At 42.5% G+C, this 13,103-nt stretch overlaps 2 protein-coding genes across 6 annotated transcripts in view; one reads left to right on the top strand and one right to left on the bottom strand.

Moving 5' to 3' along the window:
- Positions 1-1,698, top strand: LOC114646681 (heat shock protein beta-7-like). Its single transcript, XM_028794990.2, has 3 exons — positions 1-220; positions 986-1,122; positions 1,418-1,698. The coding sequence occupies exons 1-3, from the start codon at positions 58-60 to the stop codon at positions 1,604-1,606; spliced, it is 489 nt and encodes a 162-aa protein (XP_028650823.1). The 5' UTR covers positions 1-57; the 3' UTR covers positions 1,607-1,698.
- A 341-nt stretch (positions 1,699-2,039) lies between these two features.
- clcn2c (chloride channel 2c) overlaps positions 2,040-13,103 on the bottom strand; it is a 118,806-nt gene continuing 107,742 nt past the window's right edge. For all 5 annotated transcript variants that reach the window (XM_051922146.1, XM_051922144.1, XM_051922145.1 and 2 more), the window contains 4 exons: positions 10,764-10,802; positions 5,144-5,248; positions 4,232-4,318; positions 2,040-3,907 (listed from right to left, as the gene is read on the bottom strand). In XM_051922146.1, the coding sequence (XP_051778106.1) occupies positions 3,713-3,907; positions 4,232-4,318; positions 5,144-5,248; positions 10,764-10,802 (426 nt within the window). In that variant the 3' untranslated portion in view covers positions 2,040-3,712. The remainder of the gene's footprint in view (positions 3,908-4,231; positions 4,319-5,143; positions 5,249-10,763; positions 10,803-13,103) is intronic.

Genomic DNA, 13,103 nt, shown 5'->3' with positions numbered 1-13,103 from the left:
GTAGAGACAGGCAGCTAGTGGAGTGGTGGTCACTTGTCCTGCAGCTTCATCTGCAGCATGTCGTCCATTAGCTCCTACCACTCCCAGCGCTACAGCAGCTCTTTCCGTCAGGGAAAAAGCCGGTTGAGTGAGCCTGACCACGAGCCTTTCATCAATGAGAAGGACAGGAACCTGCTACGACACGGTGCTTTGCCAGCAAGGGAATCCTTTGCAAATGCAGGTGAGTGTGTGTGCATATGTGTGTGTGTATATGAAACATCATATTGGCTGCACATGCATGTCTTGAGATAGGAAACCAGTGAAATATGGCAGTTATGCAGTCCACAGAGTTCAGGTAGAGTTGAATTTTCCGCTAAACATGTCTGTAGTTTGGTTGCTTGAAATTGCCAGTGGGACCTGGAACAAGGACAGGTAGCTGCCCTGGTATGAGCTCTGGTATACCATAGACAAGATAGACAATGCTGTGTGTACAATCTTCCCAACTAGGGACAGTCGATGTAGCCCTTATGATGTCCAAAAGCTCCATTCAAATTTTCAGTACCGAACACACATCTGTGTACAAACCGTAAGTGCAGAAATGGCTGGGGCTATTGTTTTGTACTGTTTGTCCACCATCCCCTATTATAGGAAGTCAGCAAATGTCTGGATCAGCATGCACCTACACAAGGAAACAGTTAAAAGTTACTTGTGTGCCAAAAATAAAAGAACATAAGAGGCAACACATTTAGGCAATGAAGACTTTGTCATTGGAACCCTCTTTGTCTGATGATGGCCATACTGATGAAACACACCTCCTCACTTTTTTTCTATTTCAGTGTGGAAATAAGCTTAAACTTTTTCCCCACGCTGAATTATATCCTTGATGTCAGTAATGTTTCATACAGTGTAACAGCAAAAGGGAAGGGGGTGGGCACACAGAGCTAGGGGTCTTAGGAGGGCCACAGAGGAACATGGTCCCATATTTCTCTCTCCCTTTGCCTTGCAGCCCTGACGGCCCAGACTCCAGGACGCCCCATCCGCCTGGGAGACTCCTTCCAAATGTCCACGGACGTCAGCCAGTTTGAACCCCAAGAGGTGGTTGTTGTTTTTTACAACCATCACATTGTGATTCAAGCTGAGCAGGTATCTCATGGTGGGGTTGGGGATACTTGGGAGAGTGGAGAGGTCTCAACTGTGCTTGTCCTGTATAGGAGATGTCTGGCCAGCATGGTCCTCCCCCTGTAGAGGTACTGGCCTGATATCAGTGCATTTCCATTCGGTGGAGAAATGACAGGATCTCCTCTAAAAGAAGCTGTATTCCTTGAGAAACTGGGATGATCAACTATAATGCCTGTCTCCTGTATTGTGTGCACTATGACAGAAGGGAGGAAGGCAGCAAGAGGTCTCGTTTTTCTCTTATGTAGTCTTTTCTCCTCAGGTAGCAGAAGATGGGACAATCAGGAACACTTTCAGTCACAAGTACCAGCTCCCAGAGGATATAGACCCAATGTCTGTGAGCTGCACCCTCACTGAAGCAGGCATGCTGGTGATCAGTGTGAGAAGAAACCCATTCCTGAGCCACAATGAGCCACCACCCCCTCTTTACCGTTCTGAGATGACGCTCTAGAGGGTTGGGTCCTCCTAAAAGTAAAGTAAGATGGGCTTCTAGGAATCTTCTAAGCAGTGTTAAGCTTGTTGACAATAAAATAAGAGTTGAAATCCTCTGGAAAGTTGTGCTTCCCTGTTGGTCAGCCCAAACTAAGGCACAGGCATATCTCTGCAAATGAAAATGCAGCGTGTTAGATGGGTGGAAGTGTTTCAAGTTCAAATAGATTCCCACTGTGTTACGGAGCTATGGCTCAGGTCTGAGTTTTCTTATCCTTCCCAAATGCCACTCAGCTAATATGTTTCAATTTACTGCATTTCCCTTTTGAGCTCCAGACTTGTCACCTCCTATTAAGTTTGTTTATTACTCCTAGTGGGTCACTGAACTTCATCCATTGCTCCCTGCAGGCTCAGGGCTAAGTAAGGCAGGACCTCCAAGAACTCAGCTAGGCAGCATTTGTTAAAATGTTTATTTCTCCCAGATATATAAAAGTTTTTCCCTGAAAAATAATACTGCAAATCTGTAAATAAGACAATTTCTGTCCTTGGTTAACAGATGCTGGATTAGGCATTATTGAGCGAGGCATCAGGGCAGAGGTGACACCACACTCACTCGGTTACAAAAATAAGGTTACTCTGCATTGAAGTCAAGTAGTGAATTAATGATTACAAAAGATGAGATGAGAGGAATTATTGCACTGATTCTTGTCATAGTAGAAATCAAAAGTGAGATGAGAAATTACTGAAAGGGGCATTTGGTTTTGTGTCACCACTTCACATTTTACACCTTTCTTTTCTCACCTCGGATCAGTAGAACAAAATAAAAGCAACATTAGACATAAAAGAAGATACTGATTAACAAGACAATGTTTATCCATCTCCAAAGAGCTTGCAGCCCTCCGGAATGTGCATAAGTGCCCAGGAGTAGTGGGCAAACAGCCAACGGCATCCAACTTCATATGAATACCACAAGGGGCAATACTTGGTAAGGATCTAGTGACACGGAGTCGGTGGGTCCCCATCTGTGCCCACAAAAAGGAGTGCTGCCTGGCAGTGACCTGTGTCATAGTTAAACACTTACAAATGAGCACTATGCACGGCACAGACCTGTGCCCATTACTGAGTGGCACTCTATCTGGTATGGTCATATCTCACATATCCGTAGCCACACTGCCTTGCACTAATTAAGTAGTATCATGAGCCATTATGGTGCAGTGTCAAATACTAAAGACCACCACACGCCCAACACTGACACAAGTGAAGGAGGAAGGGTTGCCTCCTCGGATTATGTGACATCTTTTCTGCTGCATGGCCCATCCTGGGGCTATGCTAAATATTCTGGGTGCAGCTTGGCTTCCAATGGGGCACAATCCATAGCACAGAGCTGTTAGACATAAAGTAGACATAGTTAAGAATTTGTTCCTGCCTGCATATGAAGACAACAGACAGGCTTTCTATGTCATGTGTGGCACTGAGGCCACAGCCGGAGCTTCATGGTCCCGAACATTATTAATTCACAGTTTCAAAGATGGCAAAATAAATATTTTGCACCACTTAGCTTATGCATGCAGATTGAAAACAGGCTGGCACATTTTCATGCGGGCTGGCGGTGATGGAGGTTTCCTGCACTTAAACCTCTTACATCTCAAGGTACAGACACGCAGAACTGATTGAAGTTATTAAAAGGGCAGCTTTCACTATTTTTTTTTACAGTGACTCCACATCCTCAACACCCAACCTCCTCAGTCTCGTATAATGCCCCGAGGACATGGCAGCCAATGCATCAAACGTTCATTTATATAAGAATAATAATAATAAAGTTTATGGCACCATATATTAGACGTGCAGGATGCTCCAGTTGACTAGGCTGCAGCTGGTGTGTATATGAATACCCTTCCTGACTGCCCAGGGACTAATCTCATTGTGCATCAGTCCATTGTGTTGACTGCTTCATCACTTGTAGGCAAACGTGGACAGAAGGACCCGAAGTGGCCCCTTGCTGCCTTTCTCAAATGCTGAAGGAATCTCCCTTCGTAAAGTAGCAACACAGGATGGATATCCACTCTGAAGTCTCTCCACACAGCGTACTAAAGTGAGGTCAGTGCAGATTATCTTAGTGTCCTCCTTGTCATTGGGACTTTTCATCTGGTTCTGAAGGGCTGGACTCCCGGGGTAGGGACATCCTTTTATGGCGGTCCCATAGCTTATGAATCTCCGTTGTCTCAGTCTCACTGCTGCTGGTTCCACTGTCTCTGAAACTGGCCAGAGGGGGGCGCACCTTCACACCTTTCACTGTCACAGAACCTTCAATTGCTTTCCTTAACTGAAAGAAAATAAAAAGTTAACAGACCAAGGAGGTACAGCAAAGGTTAATTACTGGAGATTAGTTGTAATTCACACATGAACCCTCCACACTGCAGCAGTGATGTCCAGACTGTGAATGAGGCTTAGGCATACTGTACTAAACTCCCTTGACCGGAGTCTACTTGTTGCTCAGTTGTTTTCTCAGACCATTTTACAGATCTTTCATCATGCAGCACAGGGTGGGCGAGATAAACAACACAGACAGAAATGGTCCGTGATCCACCTCACCACCCCATTGTTGAGCTGAAGTTCAAACACTAGCAAATCAGCTATGGGCACTTACCTCTTTAAGTGAGACCACGCCAATGAGGCGGCCAATGCTGGTGACATAAGCGTGATCAAGACCAAGAAGGGAGAAGATAGTGTGAGTCTAGGAAGACACAAGAGACAGGAAAAACACATCAGTCAGGAAGCTGTGCGGGTAAAGCTGAAACGGTCAGTCTGGGGATCTGACTGTGGGCTAAGTGTAGTACTCTCCCAGTAACATACATTATTACAGGATTTGGGACTACCATTAAAAAAAAAAAAAAAAAAAGTACCGTATATACTCGCGTATAAGTCGGGTCTTGAAACCCGAAAAATCGATCATAATATCAGACCCCAACTTATACGCCCCGTTCAAAAATACGACACTTTGTTTTTTTTGTTTACATCTCCTTGCCTCCTCCAAATCTCACATCAGTTTCTCAGACACATCGAATTTTGTAGCAGCAGCGCAGTTAATAGTTTCTTTTGCCACTTCAATGACTTTTAAATTTAAAACCAGCTTCATATTTTCTTCTGATTGAACGCTCCATCACAGATGAGGGATGCTCTTACGATAAAGGTGTATGAGGGTGTGAAATACAAAATGCACAAAACAGTGCAAACATCGTTTCGGAATAGTTCAGGTATTACCGTGTGGTCACACAGGTACATAGGAAAAAAAAAAAAGACCGTGTGCTCCGTGGTTACTCTCTCAGGTGGGTGTTAGCATATCATAATCTCTTGGACCAATAGTGTGAGTTTTCCGCATTCGACCGACATTATAAAATACCGGATACTATATGGTAAAATCAAGCCTACTTATCTGCGGGAGAACTTAAACACGAGTACATACGGTATATCAGTCCGCTCCTGCTTAGTGAGATTTGGATGGATGTTTTATTACTTTGCTAATCTGTAATGTTACGACCAAGACACTGAGCACACCAACCTTGTGCAGAGAGGTTCTTTCAACCAACTGGAAAGGCGCCGGGTCAATCTTACAGTTGTTGAAGTTCACCTGCTCCTCTAGCTGCATCTCCTCCCACTCAGCAATCTGCAGGAAAGAAAGTGAATATTAGCATATTAGTCATTTCACAGGGCAGAAGACTGCTACATCAGGATCTCACAGCCTACAGTGAATGAGGCTGAAGCTGCAGGACACTTCTGGCAACACTGGAATAACTGATGTCCATTTCAGACAGTACAGGAGTATAATATATCCTTATCTTGTTACGTTCTCTTTCTGAAAATGTGTACTTTGAAATGAACACTCCTGGATGTTATACCAACACTTTGATCATTTACAGCGATACTACTTGTAAACTGGTCATACTGTGTGATCTCACTATGAATCAAAATCTCACCATAGTGCTGCTGGACGTGCTTGCCTTCGCACAGTGCCAGTCTCTTTTATAATGCTTCTAATATCCTCTTTTTGGTGCTTTGCTCCTTTATTGCACTGGTGAACTCCAGTGTTCTCTCTCATGAAGAAAGATAGTGCCTCTGACCTCAATTGGTGGCTCACTATCCAGGTAGACTTTAACGCGGTCAGCCTCAAAGTAAGAGCTAAGACTAGGGCAACTGTGAGCTCTTGTTGGCATTCTGTATTTTGAAACTAAACTGTGAGAAGATATCTGGCAAATCAATACAGCATCATGTATTTTTAACTGCTTGTAAAAACAACCAAATCTATATTGAGACCTAAAAACTAGCTCATTATTCATGCGTATGTACTGAAAACCTGGCTACTGCAACAAATGAGCACACCAGGTCAGATGCCACAGAGTAGCCGGGTAGGAATTGGTCCTGAAATGGATACTCTTCCATCACAAAGCACATTTTTATATTCACTCACCCACGTCCAATTTAGTTTCGGAATCAATGTAAAATTCATGTCCTTATAGTGGGGGGAAATGCATTATATGAAATCAAAACTTATTTATCACATACAAATTATGTGAAGAAGCAGAAGAAAAAAATATACATCCCACACAAACTATTCAGATGTAGCAAAATCAGTAGTACAAATAACCAATTAGGTCGAGACAGACACTGCTGTTATTTGTGCCTGCTTAAGTGATTCTGCTACATAGAGAGATCTTTGTCAACTATCTTCCTCTACCTGGTCATTTTACTCGACTGCTGTAGATGGGTTCTTTCAGCTGGAGTTGCCATGGAATGCTTCTCCTCAATAGACGTCTCTGTAATACAACAGGTGCCAAGCATTCTCTGTTTAATTATTATTATCATTACCTGATCAATTCCTATAGCATTGCAGCAATGAAGATCTAAGATAATTCCTTAGGGCATTTCTTAAAAGCAATGGTTAATTCATTGCATTCTGTTGGGCCTTCTATTCTTAAATAGATCCGTTAGATTCCTTTTGCAGTGGTATTGTATGGGGGCTGCCTTATACCTTCAGGGACCTGGGTTCAAATCCCAGCCTGTCTGTCTGGAATTTACAGTTTCTTTCTGTGCAACCTGGGGTTTTTCCTCTCTCTTCCTGACTTGTTAACCAGAGGGGTCTGTGTACCCTGCTACAGACCACCATCTTATCCAGGTTTTCTGCTTGCCCTGTGTTGGATGCTGTGGCAATTGGGTCCCTGAAATCCCAAAGAAGTTGATTCATAAATTGTAGAGATGGAGATTTTTTTTTATCAGACCTTAGAATATTTCTGCTGGATCCTCGCACTGACTGTTTTAGTAGATTACTTCTGACAGATCCTTTCTGCTTCCATATATTTTGAAGGTTTCTTTCTAATAGATGTCATTTTCAGTGACAGTTTCTAGTGTATTACTTCTGATGGATACTGTCTGGGAGATTTTGTTTTGATTTTTTTTACCTCTGGTAAGAATCGTTTGAAAGTAAAAAATCAGTGTGCATCTGTCAAAGTATAATACTGTATGTGCTCGATTACAGATTTACTTATATTTGTTTTTGGTAGGTTGCTTTAAATCAGTTCTATCTGACTGATCACGTTTCACTGTTTTGGGAAACCTCACAGCTCCAGAATCCTATATAGAAAAATCACAACCCACCTACATTCTCCTGCATCCCAAGAACACATACTTTAAGTTGACTGGTGATGCTAAACTGAGCATGAATGAGGTCAGTGGTGTGCTTTCTGCGCTCAGGAGAAGTTTGTCCCTGCCTTACCCCAACACCACTGGGACAGTATCAGGCTCTTTGTGACCTAAAACTGAATAACTATGTCTGCACCAGTATTTATGCAGTGTATCAGAGACGGAAAATTGGCTCAAAAATGTCAGAGTAATGCAAGTTTGGACCTACTCTTACAAGTAGGAGCAAAAGAATTTTATCAGTTTTCCTAATTCAGGAAACTACACCTAACATCAACAGGAAATCAATAGGAGCTGCCAGAAAATATCTTTCGAGCAGATATCGGCACACATATTGTGGAAAAGATGAGCAAAAATGAACTTGTAAAAAGATATTGACAGGAATAATATTCCTAACAAGTCTTGTATGTCACTTGATTGATCCATTTACACGAAGAAGCCACATGCTATCAGCCAAAATGAAAGTGCTGGGATTGGCTCCAGCAGACCCCTATGACCCTGTAGTTAGGATATAGCGGGTTGGATAATGGATGGATGGATGGTAACGTTACATTTTTTTGGCCACAGGGAAAATGCAGCTTTCAATGGCAATGATTTGGGTAGGTCACAGCTAATTATTTCTCAAATTTTGCACCAAACTTTCAATTTATATATTTCTCCTCCACTTCATGTGAGATATTGCTGAAGTAAGCTTCATTCATGCAAATTGCTGGTGTTCCTGGAGTTGCTGGTATGATTGATGGCACACACACACAAACATCATTGCCCAGAGTGTGGATGAGTATGCATATGTGAATTACAAACGATATCACAGTATTAACACACAGGTGGCCATAGATACAAACTGTAGTCAGCATATTACCCTAAACATAGTTGTGACTGGATGGATGATTGACACCAAAACGTCACAAAAGAACACTAAGCTTTACATTCCATAAACCTCAGAAATATTTGCTTTACATTTTACAAGTATGGGAAGGTTTAAGAATGCAGGCTTAGACTCATGGGAAATTGCATAAATGCAGCCTTACAGAAGAGGGGATCACAGAGATAGACAGTGTAGCGTGCGGTCGGGGCTCTTGCCCAGCCAGGACACCTCCACACTGGGAGGACCGGGGGAACAAGCGTGGCCAGAGCGTTAGAGCGTTACCTCCCCCAGGAAGCTCGATAGCGCAGTGGTGCCTCGTACTCCCGTAGGGCTTCATGGGGAGTTGGAGTGTGGTGCGGCCCTGTTGGGATCCGCAGGTGCCGCCAGGGGGTGCTGCAGCAGGAGCTACTAAGCCCTTCTGGGCAGTTCTTCCACCACACTCGGAAGTGCTACCGGAAACGAGTAATCAAGCACCTGGAGCAATTCTGGGTGTGTTATAAAAGGAGCCAGCAGCCACTACTCGAGGAGCCGGAGTTGGGAGGAGGAAGACTAAGCTTGACCAGAGGAGTGGAGGAGAAGGAAAAGAGTGGAGAAGGAGTATTGTTTGTGTGCTGTGCTTGGACTATGTTGTGCCTGTGGGAAACAGGGAAGGCGTTTCCCACGAGAAAAAGAAAAAATAAAACCTGTGTGCCTTGAACTTGTGTCCCACGCTTGTCTGTGTCGGGTTCAGCTGGCGGTGCCAGCCTGGTGGGCCACAACAGACACATAATGAAAACCTAGAAAATGATTGGGAACACTGGAAGAGTTAATAAGACTATAAACCGAGCAGGAAATGGTGTGGCTAGTTTCAATATAATCAATACTTTACAAGGTATTTCACATGGCTATAACAGAGGGAAGAAGACTCTTCTGAAAGTACAGCTGGGGATCATTCTTTGTTAAATATACGTGCCTGTTATTGGGCTTTACTATCATTCACTGTGCGTGTTTCTTGGTCTTTCCATCTCGGTGTTCATTACAATGTTATTGTTGACTTGTTGTGAATGGCCCAAGTGCAATGCATGACTCTAGAGTACTCTGCGAGAGTAGCATAAACCTTTTACATGAATGCATTCATGTCCTTTTGAATATTATCATCATCCTCTTTGAGGTGAATCCTCAGTGCATCAGAAAACTTGCCATTTTGCACTTCAGGGTGCCGTAAAATTGTGACGTCATTCACTCTAAAATGTGAACTCCTGCTTCTGAGACTAAGCTGTGACTAAGTGTGGGACCCTTGATAAATTCTTCTGTTATTGTACTCTACGGTAGGAAAAAATAAAAATAAAAAAATAAAAAAAAAAACTTATCCAAGTCAGGAATTGCAGTAAGAACCTAGGAGTAACCCTGAGATGCTTGATATATATGAGCACTGATCCGGTTTACTTTTAAACTATGCTATCTAGCAGATTACTCCTATCATCACTCATTTTGGTACTTCAACATGTGATGCTGTTACAGTATCAGAGTTGACACCAATCTCCTAGACTTGTGACTACAACAACCACCAATACTTTATACATGGGTTATAAGTTAGTCACTGAATTTCGACAGCTTCTTCCTAACTTACTCATTTACTGTATGTAGGAACCACCCTGAAAGAAATAGTTGACTGAATACTGTATGTGATGACTCTTCTTTTTGTTTGACTGGGTGTCATGCGTAGATAGTATGCATAGAGCCAAAGACAACCTAAGAAGGAAATCGGGCTTTTAAGCTAAAGAGACTTATTACTTGGTACCTGCCACTGCAGGTGGTGTAGCAGGGAGAGCCAACTACATGTTAAATGATTTTCAATGGATTCTCGGGGGGAGATGCATTCTGTGCACAATTGCAGACACGCTCTGGTAGGAGTTAGGTTGTCTTTCTCAATATTATATTGTTTCACTGCAGTGTGAATGCCCTTGTGAAATATTTCTTTAAGCATTGTAATTTGTAAGTAGTCTATAGCTTTAAATGCTTAGTGTGGAGTGTGAGTTCAGCTATTGCCTGTAGTGTTGACTGACCTTGCCCTACATGCTGCTACTTAAAATCACTCTTTACTCACATGTTGTATGACTGACAGGCTGAAAAAGTGTTTCAGCCAATGGGATCAGTTGTCTTTATGCTGGTTATTCAGACACCTTCTGATGTATATTTGTCTGTTACAGAGTACTGATTTAAAGCATACAGTACTTGGGCCTTAGAACTTGGTTTCTGCTCTGCTCTACAACAAACCCCAGTTCATCCTAACTACAATTTTCTATGCAACATGTATTTCTCTAGAATGCAGGTTGCATTGCAATTCACCATTTTTAAAGTATACTGAGAATGTCTTGACTAGGACAGGCAATATAAAAAATAAAGATGTAAGACTACATTTGATAAACGTATTCTGGACGATAATTTCTTAACTATGGTTCTATTTGATGAAGTCTTTCTCGTCAAACCTACTGGATTCAGCACTCTGTAAAGATAAGTCTCTGGGTAACTACTTTTCACTGGCATTTACCTTCTGATCCCACAAGGTTAACCCTGACTAATTTTCTTTGTGACTTGCCCACTCTTATTAGCCATTCATTCATGACATGCTGAATCTCACCTCCAACACTGTCATGTCATCCTCAACGTCCACCTCATCCTGGTGAGAGAATGAAAAAGATCCTTTAGAACAAACTAAAATCAGTAAATCAAAGACCGATAAACCGGTCTGGAAAAAAATCAAAAATTAAAACTGCAGTATGACAGGCATAAACAAAATAAACAAATGGTGTGTTAAATGGGAAAAATTTCAATATTTAAAAAGCAACACACCCTCCTGAATGAGTACACTACGCCTGGCCTCCCAAATATCACGTCTCCACATCGCCATGACTTTATAGTACTAAAAACCATTTTATCCATTGGATTACCAAATGCTCATAAAAGTCTGTCCCCATTTGTTTGGCAACATCAAGAGTTTGCACTCTTCCTTTTAAAGTGCCAGTATAGCTTGTGCCAAAAGCAAATTACATAACACACTCAAGTGCCACTGCAGGGGTGTGATGCAGTATTCTGAAGATTTCAGAAACTAGAGACAAAGACAGAAAGTGTGAAAGTGATACATCGTTTGAAAACCTTCAGTAGATCTAACATGTTTCTTTGCAAAATGCCTGGTGATCGTACTGACCCATAAAGCTGATATATAATTCATACCTAGTCCGGCAAACCATAATTAACAAAAAAAAAAATGCAACAAATCTGAGGGACAGTTAACCTTTGAAATTCAGTCTTGACCCTCTGGCTGCTGATACTGCCAGGGTAAACTTGACCCGGCTAATGCTACATCCTGAAGACCATCCTGGAAGAGAGCTGTATAACCTGCTACAATGACCTTTGGCATAACGGTGTCACACTACAGTTGAACAAGCTGCAATTGACAGACTGTCTACTCATCCTCCAGCCTGCCTTAGATCTTTTACCGATTTACCCAAATCAGCACTCTATGTCAACACGGGCAGAGTCAGCTAAACAACAGGTAACAAGTGACAGCAATCTGTCAATTCATTTGGAGCCCACACACCTGTCATCAGTGTTTACATACTTCAAGCCACTGCTGCCACTCACATGGGCACATTCTTAACAAACCCCTGATGCCACATAATTCACTATGGAACTGTTGCCTTCCTGCTTAAAACTCTGCACCCACCAACAATCAAACTCATTAAAAACCCCCACGAGGCTAACTTCGTTTTTTCCCCTTAAAGTCACTCACACTCTTGGGATATGTGCAGCTGGCCCCACACTCCTGACATGGACAACCAGCCAATCAGTTGGTTTAGAAGGATACAGAATAGAAATATGAGCGACTGTGGGCATTATTGACTTTGACACAATTGCTTCGTAATTCAGGCTCCCTCCGTCACGCTTTCAGCTTCAGCAATCAGCAAAATGTCACATTGGTCTGTGACAGCAATTTGGATGCTTCAGTAAGCACTGGACACGCTCATGACGCCTCATTATAAAGGTGACCTTTCGGTTGCTTCCGTCTTTCTCCCCAAAAAGTACAAAAACAAGTAAAGCAGACTCAACTAATAAATGTCTCTGAAGTGCTGGTCACTCTTTTGGGTAGTACAGGCTTCCGCAGGTCACACTGGAATGGTGGTAAGTAAATCACCTGTCATTTGCTGATCTAGTCAGTTTAAGAATACATAAAGATGTGAAATTCAGAAGAGAAGGAGGTGGTGGGTGGGGGTGGAGATGAAGAGGAGGGAAAATGAGAGCAGGAAAAGAACAGTTGGAGAATGAGGAGAAAAGAAGAACTGAGAGAAGAGAAGGAGACATGGAATGAACATGGGAAGAATAGAGACTGAAGTCACTGCCCACCCCACTGAAATGTCACTAGACTTCTCTAGATTGAGCAGACTTCTTGGGTCACCTTATTATACTAAATATTATCATCTCAACTGACCACTTGGGTCACATTTAAAACATTGTCTGTGGGGTCTTTAAATCTCAGCTGACCATTGTTTTAGCCAACCTCGCCAGTCCTCCAGGCCCCCAACCCCCCAAAATGGGCAGAAGGCCAGGTCTGTTACATAAGACTAAATCACTACACTGGTAAAAGACTATACCTTCATTACAGTTGATTGAATATCACAATGTCAAATGGCTATCCCAATCTCACCTAATAATGTAGGCCAGTTTAACACACTGGCAGCTAGCACTTCAAGTTCCGACAGAAGTAAAAATTAAATTGCCTGCAATCTGTTGTGTCTTTGGGTAGACAGCACTAGAATTCACACCACCTCTCAGAACTGTTGATTTATTGCATGTCCAGCCTGAATAATGATGCAGAAGGATTCTCCCTTTAAAATCCCACCAGGCTAATAGATGAATAGATGCTTTAGCTCTATTGAAGAAACCTTGACTGTTACTTCAAACAAAATGCTTTTAATAAAAA

The sequence above is a fragment of the Erpetoichthys calabaricus genome, chromosome 2, assembly GCF_900747795.2.
Source record: "Erpetoichthys calabaricus chromosome 2, fErpCal1.3, whole genome shotgun sequence".
Lineage (NCBI taxonomy): Eukaryota > Metazoa > Chordata > Cladistia > Polypteriformes > Polypteridae > Erpetoichthys > Erpetoichthys calabaricus.
This window is presented reverse-complemented; position numbering and strand designations above follow the sequence as displayed.